The sequence below is a fragment of the Pteropus medius genome, unplaced genomic scaffold (genome assembly GCF_902729225.1).
Source record: "Pteropus medius unplaced genomic scaffold, Ma_sr-lr_union100, whole genome shotgun sequence".
In the NCBI taxonomy this organism is placed as follows: Eukaryota; Metazoa; Chordata; class Mammalia; order Chiroptera; family Pteropodidae; genus Pteropus; species Pteropus medius.
The window spans coordinates 1,694,829-1,707,794 of NW_024340699.1; the positions used below are offsets into that span (position 1 = coordinate 1,694,829).

At 37.1% G+C, this 12,966-nt stretch overlaps 1 protein-coding gene across 16 annotated transcripts in view; it reads right to left on the minus strand.

The window, feature by feature from the left end:
* RNF145 (ring finger protein 145) overlaps window positions 1–12,752 on the minus strand; it is a 67,469-nt gene extending 54,717 nt beyond the window's left edge. For 11 of the 16 annotated variants that reach the window (XR_005655857.1, XR_005655855.1, XR_005655854.1 and 8 more), the window contains exons 1-4: window positions 11,199–11,308; window positions 9,919–10,032; window positions 6,555–6,757; window positions 870–978 (exon numbers count right to left, since the gene is read on the minus strand). Coding sequence is in view for 12 of the 16 variants with exons in the window: in XM_039876714.1 (XP_039732648.1) it covers window positions 870–978; window positions 6,555–6,757; window positions 9,919–9,965 (359 nt within the window). In the remaining 4 variants the exon portion in view is untranslated. Of the gene's footprint in view, window positions 1–869; window positions 979–6,554; window positions 6,758–9,918; window positions 10,033–10,746; window positions 10,927–11,198; window positions 11,311–12,109; window positions 12,250–12,727 lie in introns of those variants that run through there. The other 5 variants (XM_039876728.1, XM_039876734.1, XM_039876730.1 and 2 more) reach the window with 5 other exon arrangements.
* Window positions 12,753–12,966: the final 214 nt, after the last annotated feature.

Below are 12,966 nucleotides of genomic sequence, written 5' to 3' on the forward strand. Positions count from 1 at the left end.
GGTAGTATAATTTCAGGTGATTATTATTGCCTATAAAATTTTTTGTATTTCCCAAAAATTATCGACAGTGAACAGTATTATTTTATAATTGGGGGAGAAAAAAGGGTTTTAAAAAAGTCAACCATTCAATTCTATTCATAAAAATATTTCTAAGATTAAATTTCAAGCCTATACCAAAAATCTATATTTCAGACCTCCAGGGAATTATATTTTAGTATATATTCAAAAATAATGTCACTCTTCTTAGAATTAGGAGTATATGTTATTACGGTTATACATTTCAATCAAAACAAAATAAATTATTCCCACAAAATTTATTCTACCCCATCACATTGGCTGTGTGGCTTTTGGTTCACCTGTGCAATAGCTAGAAACCACTGGCAGACCAGTCTTAAAATTTATAGACTAGCAGACCTGGGCAAACAGACAATATTGCTAAAGAGGTAGAAGTTCTGAGCTATACAATTAATCTGATCAAATAACTTATATCAATCATCCACTATATATATGGTTGCATCTTACACTGATTCTTATGCATCATAAACTGACTTCCTGAAAAGATGGAAAGTAATGAAGTCTATAATTTTTAAAATGTTTCTATAGCTTGTCTCTGGAAATTCTTGTCACTGGTAATACAAAAAAGCTCATTGTAAACATACTCCATTTTAAATGCAGAAATAAAACTTGAGGCATAACTCTAGCTATTAATCCTGTACGATGATATTTATTTAGAAAACAAGTATCAATAGAACTGTTTTGGATACATACCAAAGCTTTGGCTTCTTAACAGTGTTCATGGGAAGTATTTTATTGGTAAAGGAAAACTTTTAATTCAGTCACCCATTTCAAAAATGAGGTCATACTCTTACCTGGAGATTTGATGTCCAGCATAGAGGAGCAGGGCAGTCAAAAAATATAGGTAAAGCTGAACCAGATGCTGCCTGGGCAAGGTTAGTAGCACAACACTTAAGATGTAACCTGTAGTAAAAATTAAGAGAGATATAAATAAAATATGATTCTAATTTAGTCTCCAAATTAATTACACTAATAAAAAGAAAGTAATGAAGTAAATTACTTTCCAATTAGGTTACAACAACTTTAAGGGGTTTTTTTACATCACTACCAAAGTAAATTCAGTGCAGTAAAATCACTATGAATTTTTTGTTGACAATATAAAGCATTTTTCACTTCTGCAGATGTTTCTATTTTATAATTGAATGTATAACACAAAGGTATAAGAGGACTCTGGTCGTTATCTATCCTTACTGCTATCTACTGGTCTGTTCTCTCTACCAATTCTCTCATTCTCCAGTCCCAGAGGAAGAATTGGGTGTCTTCGTCTCTCCCTAAGGGTGCCTGCTTCCATTCAATGCAAGATCTTATTTTTCCAGCTCCTAAGGACTTTTATCTTCTACATCTTCAATCATTACCCTGACACTAGTCCTTACCTCTCTTTTCAGAGAAAGTACAAGATCTTCCCTCAATCTTGAAGAAAAACTTCTCTTCACACTGATTTCTCCTTTTTCTATTATCTATTTTTCTCATTCTACTGATTTGTATCAATGCCTCTTATTTTCTAACCATCTATTATTCTCTATTTACCCTCTACAAACCCTCTTCGACTCTAAAGAAACTCAGAAGTCAACAACTATCTACTTGTCAAGTCTAAGACATCCCGCTTATCCATGTCCCAGCAATTAAGGCAACTACTCTCAAAATTCTTATTCTTTGGCTCTGTGACATAAATTTCCTTTTACCCTCTAATTCTCCCTTCCACTTTCTTTTCACCCTCTCAAATGAACATAAGGAATTTAGTCTGTGAACTGCTTTTCTCTCTATAAAGTATCTAGCTCAAAGAATCTATTTTGTTGCTTCAAATATACTATTCTAGATGCATGTTATCAACAAATAGTTGGGGAGAATCTGCTATAAAAGCAATAAAAACTCGATCACTATTTATTCTAACCAAAAGCTTAATCATTTCTTATTCTAAATAGACAGCTCATAGCTCATAATGCCTGAGATATATTCCAGTTAAATGTTCTCATATGCAAGTACAAACTGAGCTCTCTTTCTCCTCCCTCAACAAGCTAGCTCACCCTCTTTCACACTCCTAAATCCCATTCACTCTGACTCAAACCTGAGTCATCTTTTCTCTATTACCAAGTGCTGCTGAGTCTTCCTCAACAAGTCTCTCAAACATTACCCTTCCTTTCCAGACTCTATGCTCTATCCTAATCCATTCTGTAATATAATACTAATTGCTATTCTTCTTTCAGTCTCTTTCCATCTTCATACACTCTATATTCCATTACTAGGGCAATATTCTCCAAACCATCACTTTTATCTAGAGAGCGCTCTTGTTCTAAAACCTACGCAAGTTCTGAACTTCTCAGTCTGACATTCTAGATCTTAAAAAATCTTGTTCTAGTCTACTCTCCTACAACTATTTTCCATTTATTAATGAGTCTCTATTTGGGCACAGATATCACTTCTTAGCACCTAATGCCCTTCTCATAGACTCAATCATGCTTTTAGTTAAGGAAACGGAAGGTGTGCTAAAAACTAGAGATAGAATTCAGTTTTCCCACACAACCTAACTTCAAAAACAACCCAGCAGAAGCAAGAGATAAGTATTTCTATTTGCTTTCCATTTCTTAAAATTATTCCTCCAATTTATTTTGTTAATCGCTATTTCAAAGGACTTTAGAAGTATTAAAAAGGATATTTATAATATTTAACAAGCATTTTTAATGTTTGTGGTTGACAGATTATTCTAAGTACTCTATTGCCTGAAACCACTCCTTGAATTGTCTTTTAATGAACTATCCTTTTTTTTCCAGATATTCTAATCTTACTCTTCTACTGAACATTTCATAAAATCAGCTGCCAAATCCTCTAGATTGATCATATTCATTTCAATCATTCTTTTAATATTCCAATCACTCAACCAACATTATTACATATAAAGTATGATCCATATGTACTCCTAGACACGGAAGATCCAAAGAAGAAAAAAGAAACCATCTAGTGAAAAGTAAACATGGACAAAGTATGAAACAATACTGGTACTGTAATAAACCAACATTAGAAGGGCTATGGTTAATTGAGTGATTAAGTATGATCTGAACTTAAAAAGGTAAATGGATCTTTCTATACCAGTCTAAAGAAAGGAGAAACATTCTAGGAAAAGAGAATAGAAAGTAAGAAAACCATAAAAGCACTAAGGATATTTTCAGGAGACAGTAAATTCCGTAGGCTAGACTAGAATTTGGTGTAAAAAGAAAGAATATTGGTGGCTAAAGTCTCAATATAAAGCCTTGAACATGATAATAAGTTTATACTGAACTAATGGTTCTCAAATCCTTTAGAGACCCACTTAGATTAGGTAAGAAAACAAAAAACAGAACAACAAAAACCCTATGGCTCACTTATACCCCTATATTCACATTCCAGTGGGGGAAAAAAATGCTGTGACAACAATAACATATATTGCACAAGAAGACCTTTGAGATTCTAAATACTTAGGCAAAATGATAGGATGAATAAATCATTTGAACTACAAGGACTAGATTCTAAAGTTCAGATAGAAAACTAACAACAACAAAAACTCAGAGAGAGAAATATAAAACAAGGGACTAATTCTATCAGACAGTAAAATATAACCAAAATTCAATAAGACAAACTAAAAGGAGAGAAAAAAAAGTTCAGAAACAAAACAAAATATATACTATAAAATAGTATATTGGTACATATAATATGGTATATATGTATTTAGTGTATAATAATCAGTAAGAAAAAGTTGGACTAAACTATTTAATAAACACATGGAGACAACCAAACAGTTATCTGGAAAAAATAAAATTATACCTATAATACACTGTATATGCATATAAATTCTAAATGAAGAAAAAATTTAAGAGTAAAAAATAATACAATAAAACATGATAGAATTCTTCATAAAGAATTCTCAAGAATATGGAAGACTTTTCTAATTGATTCAAAATCCTAAAGCTATAAAAGAAACAATAAATTCAACCCCATTAAAAGCAAATTCTGCATGTCAAAAAAAAAAAAAATTCAAGGAAAATCAAGGGAACTGAAACTAGAAAAAATAATTTCAATTCATCACAAAAGGTAATTTCCCTAATGTACACGAAAGTCGCACAAATTAATATGAAAAGGTTAACAATCCCATAAAAAAGTGGGCAAGGGACATTAACTGACAACTATCTGAAGAGGAAATACACATTTTTCTTAAATGTAAATAAATTAAATCTTATTGATAAATACAGATGAAAGCTACATTTGAAACCATCCGTTTTTCACCTACTGGAGTAGCTAAATATAAAAGTTTGGTAATACCGTTATGATAAGGATGTAGGGCTGCAGGAACTCTCGACCACTTGTTTGTGGTGGTACAAAACAGTAAAACCCTATAGAGAGTGGTATTGATCAACATTATAAATGTATATACTCTTTAACCTGGGAACTTCACTCCTAATAATTTATCTCAAGGCTATATTTTCATGTGATGAAATTATGGCTATACAAAATTATTTAGTATAACACTTAATTAATGAAATAGAAGACAGACGTTATCTAAAATGTCCACCAATAGAGTAATTAGTTATGGTATAGCCATAAAATTATGGTATACCAAAAAATTATGTTATAGCCATACACGGATACTACACCACTGTAAAAGAGAACTGCAGAGTTGAGGGGAAAGTGAAGCCTCAACATTCAAGCAGAATCATATGATTAGGCAGAAGAGAGTACAAAGCTTTATTTCATGAGTATCTAAAAGCAATAGCTAAGACAATGATATATCATTAAGTTAAAACAAACAAAAGGTTCAGAATAGTGTGTATTATGCTAACACCTGTACAAAAAAGGGGAAATATATTTATTTATACTAATATATTTATATTTATATATCAATATATCTTTATATTTACTTATACATACATATCTCTAGAGTTATACACAAAATAAAAATAGCTGCTTGGGGCTCAGAATGAGAACTAAGTATATGAGGAATAGACATAGGAAAATACTTTTCACTGTATACTTTTTTGCTTTTTGCTTTTTGCTTAAGGGTAGTCTTCTGTAATCAGAAACAGTATATAGACACTACATAATACTTTGACACACAGGTTACTCCAACTGAAAACCATTCATGCTGAAATTATCTACTCATATAAGCACTGAGCTTACTCTAGCATAGCATGTAAGAAGTGTATTTAAGAAGGCTGAGTTGAATTCCCAAAGTTATGTCAGAGAACAACGAATGGCAACTGTAATGAAACACATTCGATTTCTAAAATCAAAGCTTCTGGTTATTAGGTAGCTGTTTTTATAATATATAATTCAATCTATTCAACAATAATGTATAAGCACATTTTTTAAACCACATGTGAATTACTTTGCTGATTAAGCTAAATATCTAAGATAAGTACCCAATTGTTGTTCTACAACAGACTGGAATTATCTTCCATAAATTGGCTAACATACAAAGCCTTTAATAAAGGGCTGAGAATTATAGTGTTTTACAGCATAAAAAACCCTTCTCATTTCACAGACTTTCCAAAGGCAATGCCACCTAAGAGAGATGAGTTTACTAGATTCAGGTGTTCTACTTCCAGTGCACTGTCTTTTCTACTAGACCATACTTCTTCTCACAGTGGCTTCCTTGGTAATCTCTTAGAGCTGTAAGGGGTTCTCAGGGCTAAGCTTTGGAACCCACAAAGACCTTCTATAGATAAAAATAAATTTCATAGAGACAGGACAACACTTCACAATTTTATAAAAAGTATACTTGCTGATGGGCAATTTTAATAAAAATATTAATAGAAAGACTATATCATTCAAATCATGTCTTGAGTTATGCAATAGCAATGTTAAATAAAATATATTGTTGCTATCATTACATGTAAATCTAGTGAACCTAAAAATTAAAGATCATGACTTTCATTGTAGATGAATTTTATCTGTTTCCTGCCTATATTTCTTGCCTTTAACTTCTGTAATCTCTAACATTACTTTCACCACTAACTCCAAATCATATCGATTATAATTCAAGGAGTATTTTCTGAGAAAATATTATAATTGCCCACCTTACATCTAACTGAAATGAATGCTTTATCTTCAATTTATATTAATGTTTTGGAACAATGAAGAATACTGCATTTTAAAAAGCTTACTTTCTGAATTACTACCAAAACCCAAAAAAATGACGAATTAGAACAGGCCAAATGTCTGAAAGGTATTTCTCATTATTTACATTTTATCATATTAAAATCTAAAATTTTTTTTCTGACTTCCAGCTTCCTCCAGTAAAATAAATCCAAAACTGTTTTCCTCTACCCCTAATAATCCATATGCAATGGTAAGAGAAGACTATAAACAAGATTCGTAAATGTTTATCAATGACTATCTCACTGTCATCTCAATGTAACTGGACCTCATCTAACCCAAATTCAAAAATATACAAAGACATAAAATAATCAGAATGTTCACTAAAAGATGAGAAAGGTGATGTAGATGCTTACCTACATAATGCATATTAAGAGCCAAATACTTATATTGGAAAAGAGGGTTGTTACTGAGGCTACTTCTTTGGATCTGCTGGAAGAAGGAGCTGACGTCCCATCTGTACAGGACATCCAACAGCATGATGCTTGGCACCCTCAGGGCCACATTTAACACTGCCTCCAGTTTCTCTTTTGCAGCCATGTTTTTTCTTGGAGCAAACCTAAAATTCAGGAAACACAAATATGAAAATAAGTCACCTCAAACAGCTTTTAGATATTCTCTTATGAATCTAATGGATTATCACATATTACACAAAAACTATCTTACAACGTATAAAACTTCTTAGCCACACCTACCACTTCTGGATATTTATAAGCTTTGTACTGTGCTGTTACGTGGACTCGTTCAGGTCTGCCCAATCTTAAGATTTTGAACTTATTTTTAAAAAGTCCCTTACTCCAAATCTAGGACTTAGCAACAAAATACCCATCTTTTGTCCAATTAACTTGAAAAGAAATACTCACTCCTATAAAATTATTTGAGATTTATGAAGCTCTTAAAAGAGGGCAAACATTATTTATATTGAAAAACAAAGCTATTCAATAAAAATCTGACAATTACATAGCAAGTTCGCAGTATCTCATAGTCTAATATTTTCATTATTACTTAAAACTAAAATTGAAGTATTGAATTTACATGATATAGATACAATCCAGAGAACTCATAATATGTAAACGTAAAGGACACATTATCTGCAATACTGTTTCTTTGAATCATTGATGTTAAACTCTTAGTCTGAAATTTCCACAATCTGCCTTCAAGGTAGGAAAACAATGCTCATCAAGTTGTTCCCACGATACACAGACATGCTGGCACACGAGAACGAAGTCAGGCACTGTGAGTCTGCAGGCCCAGTCTGTGCTGAGCTATTGATGAATAGTAGTAGAATGAAAGAAAAAAAAAAAGGAAATGAAGGATCTCCAGGACAACCTACTATTTAGAAGGACAATTCAATGGAATACTGCTTTATATGATTGAAATGCAAATTAATCCAAGAATTTTAAGAAAGAGAACAGCGCAAAAAAAGTGGCTAAAGGACAATTTTAAGAGTAAAGATAATTCTGGATTCTTGGCTCTAACAATATCCTTTTAAGAATTTTGCTGAGAAAGCTAAACATATTTCTAGCTTTGGCAGTAATTTCAGACATTACAGGACAAACGAAAACATTTATTTCTGAAGAAAATTATAGTGACAGATTGCTATGCTATGGTTAAATATTTGTCAGTATTTCCATTTTACCCTCTAATTTTCATAGCTTCCTAGCTCGGATAGTTAAAAAAAATGGGGGGCGGGGTGGTTAACTTTGGCACACCATTATTTTAAGTTTTCAATCAGTAAAAAACCGATTAATTTCATTGACTGTTGGTTGAGCATATATGATTCCCATTACCCAAATGTGTTATACATGCTATCGATAATGCAAAATTAATTTTTATAAATACTGTAATTCTGATTACTTTAGATGAATAAGACTACTTTAATAATTTTCCTAAACACAAAAAAATATCGTCAGACTCAAAACCAAATAGCTGTGTCCTAAGAGGGAAAAAGCACTGAAAAATAAAGTCTCTAATCAACTTTTATGCAAACTACACCATTCAGGAACCTAAATTTCTCAAAGCTCTTATTATTAAGAAAAAAATAAACTGGGAAGAAATATACCAAAATATTCACATGAACATCCTTTCAACTGTGAGGTTGGGGTAATTTTTATTCCCTTCTTTCTTTTTGTTTGCCAAATGTTTTAGAATACCCATGTTATTTGGAGATGGGAAGATGCATTTTAAAAAAGAAATTCTTGGTAAAAAAATGTAATGTGCCTGTACCATCTAAATGACTTAAGGAAATATATAGAAAATAACTGCTTACTCTGGTGGTCAAACTGATAACTCAATGCACTCTTGGGAATTTAATTATTTTTCTGATTCTAGAATTGCTATAGTAAGCAACAAAATAAAGGGAATACTATTGAGTTAATACTTGTGGTCCACATTTATTTCATCTGACTTGGAGCCTTCCTCTGTTTGTAATGTTTTGTTACTTTTAAATGTACCCTCTTTCACCATTTACTGTAGCCCTTAAAGGGGTAAAGAAAAACTTTAAACAAATAACCAATCCTGCATTAGAAGTCAAGATCTGAACTGCTAGGGAAAAAAATCCAAAGTCTTACAGAGGATCATCTCTATTACAAAAGAAGGTCATTAACAGAATGGCACATGTTCTCTCCTAATTACCTGTACTCCTGTCTCACAAACAGAACAAGAATAAAAAGAAAATCTTAGGTCCCTAAAGCTGTCAATATGAAGGAATATCCAAGAAGACAGATCCCCAAACTCTACTGCATAACAAACTCAAAACTTAAATGTGTGAATTAAGAAGGATCCCAGATATAATGAAATGTCTTTAATAACAAATCTACTGCTTACTAAGTAATTCATTTATTCCTGTATATGAATGATATTTTAGCAAGTAATTGGCAAGCTGACCATGTATAGTGATGTGAAGGAAACTAGCCAATATGTGAAAAACCAAATGTAAAATGTTATCCACAAAGCTGAAGAAGGAAAAGAGAAAAAAAAAAAAAAACCTTCCTAAAAACTTTATAATTCTGAATCTTTCTAAAGTGCCACATGGATAGGGTGGTGACCAGCACAATACTATACACTATACTGTAGGACCACGCACTAAACCAACATCTAAACAAAAGGTTGAAATATTTGTAGATAACTGAAATCTTACTCACATCTACCAAATCACTATAATACAGTATGAAATAAAAATGAAGCCTTCTCTCCTGGAGTAAAGAGATTATTATATCTCTACGATATTCATTTTCATTCAAGCCTAATTTCTCTTTTTCCTTAGATTTGTGGGATAGATCTAATGGATATATTCTAAGTCAGAAGGAGCTCAGAATTCTCTTAAAACCAAAACAATACCAAATAATCCTCAAAAATAAGGAGAGCTAAAGAAAATTTAAAGGCATGACACTCCTAAATCCAAATATATGAGCTACTTTCTTCCCAGTTCAGTCGCATACCATTCTACCTTCCATGCAAGATTTTAAAACTTCCTTCCAGAACTATGAAAAGATTTGGAAAAGTAATACTCCAATACAATGTCTCAGCAAGTAATATAAGCTAAATGAGGCTCAAACTTAAAGATGCTTTACACCGTAAAACAGCGTTAAGCAAACCAAAAAAAAAAGCCCTTCTTTCCAATAATGGCCAAAAAGGCTCAACAAATGCTAACCAAAAACAAGACCACAGTGATTTCATTAAATAACTTTCCCAGGGTTGGAAGGATCAATCGCTACTTACAAACACAGCAATGTCTTGTGCAAGTATAACGTTGCATGGTTCACCATTCATATTTATGGGTTAGGAAACACAGAGAGCCTCTTTCTACACTTTCCTGAAAACACTGCATTGGTTCTGAATATGAAGAAATCAAACAAAAACAAACATCATGAACAATAAGAAAGACGTACAATTTTAAAGTCACAGCTTGTCTCAGTTGAATTGTTAAATAAGAAACATGGGAAATAATGTGATCTTACAAAAAAAAAAAAGAACAGTATTCACATCTAGATAAACTTCCTTTTAAAAAGACAAAGCCAAAATAAAAATACTATATGACTCGATTTAAAATTATTCAGTACAATACTTAGGAATTTAAGGCTGAAAGTTCTACACCTTTCTCCCCCATTAAAAGAAAAACAAAAACTACCATTCATCATTAACCTTTCTTTGCCCCAGCTAAAAAAAAAATAAAAATAAAACCTAATATCAACTAAAACCAATCTTAAAACTGACAGATTTTCTAGCTGCCCATATGCTAGCATGGTAAGCTCGAAAAATATACGAAGGCAGAGCTGGAGCCTAAAATCATAGGTAAACTCAGCCAAAAACTGATACGCGGGACGAAAACGCACTTCTTACATAAGCATTGGCACATGTTTTAAATATAGCTGGTCCTCCACTCCCACTCATTGCTAGCTAACTTTGTGTGTACCCGATTTCCACATAAACTACTAGCAGTTCTGTGGTTTCAGTTATCTCCAAAACGGCAAAGATATGGAGTTCACTCTGAATCCAAGGGCCATCTTTTAACTTAAGGAGCCAGACAGTGGAAATAAAAACTGCTACCTCTGCCATTGAGCGCTCAGCCTGGGTCACGACTGCAGCACCGACAACTCATCCTTTGGTCATGATTCAAAATTCAGAACTGCACACCCGTATTTAAAAAGATAAAAAGATACACAGTCCCCTCAGTTCCTTTCGAACTAGTTTCCTGTTTACTGCAGACTGCGATGCAAAGCCATCCATTAATCTTTGATGCCTTCTCACTGCAAGGCTCCGTTCCTCTGTTCCCCGCACCTCCTCTGTTCTCCCGCCCCCACGCCTGCTGATCTCAACCGCGTTTGAACTGTAGTAACCCCAACTGAGCTCGCTGCAAAGCAAGCAGCGCAGCAGCAGCAGGGCCGCTGTCGCCGCGGGGCTAGGGGATTACGTTCACAAAAACTCTGCCAGGAGAGAGGCCTGTGCCAGGGAGCTCCCTCCTGTCTGGCCAAGGGTGCTGGCTCCGACACGCCACATACCAAAAAGCTTCCAAAGAAAGACGCGGCGAAGTTCTTCATCCCCGAACAGAAAGGGATCTAACTCCTGAAGGGAGGGCATGGGTCTCGGGGTCCTTGGGTGGGGAAAGCAGAACTGGAGCGGGATGCATAAGAGATGGCAAGCGAGAGAGGAAACGATAGAGACAAAAAGGGGTGAGGCGAGCTCTTACTGTTAAAAAAAGAAAAAGAAAAAAAAAAAAAGACAGACGGGATGCAGAGCAAATAAGTCCCCATTCTCGGAATGGCTTGGCAGGCTTTTCCGCACCCCACAAGGAACCTCAACCCGCATGAAAGGGAGGAGGCTGAGTTTGGGGATGCGTAGACCCAAGAAGGATAAGGTGAGAGGAAAGAGGGAGGGAAGCTTGGAAGCAAAGTGGACAAAGACGTAGAAGAGGGAAAGTTGCAAGTCAGAACTGGAGAAAAGGAGCTGGAAAGGGGCAGCTCAGGAAGGGGCTTACAAAAGGCCTCGAAATGGGATGCTGGGGAGGCGCTGGGGGAAAGCGCAGCGCGAGGGCATCTTAGGAATGCCGGGGGAGGTGAGGGATATCTCCAGGAGGGTAAGGAGATGGGGAGGAGGCAGGCCAGGCGCCCGGGCTGGAAGAGGGGGCTCTGCCGGGCCCCGGGAGGAGAGGGCAGAGTCATAGAGAACCCGTGAGGGGCCAGGAGGACCGCGGGAGGGGCTGGCGGTTTGGGGGAAGGAGTGCTGCGGTTGAAGAAAGGATGTGGACGCGGCCGAGGCTGCAGAGAGAGGAGCGAGGTGAACGGGGGAAGGGGCGAAGGAAAAGAAGAGGAAGGAGCCGGAGACGGGATGGGGGAGGGGAAGAAAAGGGAGGAAGAATGAGGGAAGCGGACTGTGGGCGCCGTGATGGGAAGGGGCCGTCCGGTTCGGTCACCTCGGGCTACGGCTTCCAGCCCGCGGGGCGGGGCCGCCAGCGGGCTGTTGGGCTCCGCAACTCCCCGACTCTCTCGCCCGCCTTCCCGTTCTTCTCGGGCGGCGGCGGCGGGGGCCGGGACGGCGCGGCTCACAGCGGCGGCTCCTCTGCGCCGGGCCTTGGTTGCTGCGTCTCGGGAGGCGGCGGCAGCGGCGGCGGCAGCGGCCCAACCCGTGCGGTCACCATCGTCCGCGGCAGCATGCGCTCGCCGGCCGAGCCCCTCAGCACCCAGCCGCGGCCATAGCCTCCTGCGCTCGCTCCTCCCGCCCCCGGCACTCTGCGGCGGCCGCTGCCCGGCTCTCGCGCTCTGCGCCTGCGCGCGGCGCGCCCCGCCCCCCGCCCCCCCCTCGCGCGCGCGCGCGCGCAGTCCCGCGCTCACTCACAATCGCACCCGCCGGGTGGCTCGCGCGTCGCATCAACCCACGCCTCCTGCGGCCCACAAAGCCAGGCTCTGGCGGCTATAGAAACGCGTGCCTTGCCGATACCTGTCCGCACACTGTGACACGCGCCATTCTGACACACGTGCGTTCACACACTCCTCAAACACCACAAGTCGCACGCGCTCACACTCACACTCACCCGCCGAGTCCACGTGGGAGAAACGGAGGGGCCGAGCTTCATCCAGTGCAACCGCAGTTATAATGATGCCAGAATTTTTTTTAACTCCCTCGGTGACTGGACAAGACTGTCAACCCCACGGCGTCGGAGACCACGTCTGTGATGGCTCAGCAATGCCTAGCGCAGAATAGGTGTTAAACAAACATCTGTTAAATGAGTGGATGAGTGAATAAATGAATTGGAACTGTTCACTGAGTATC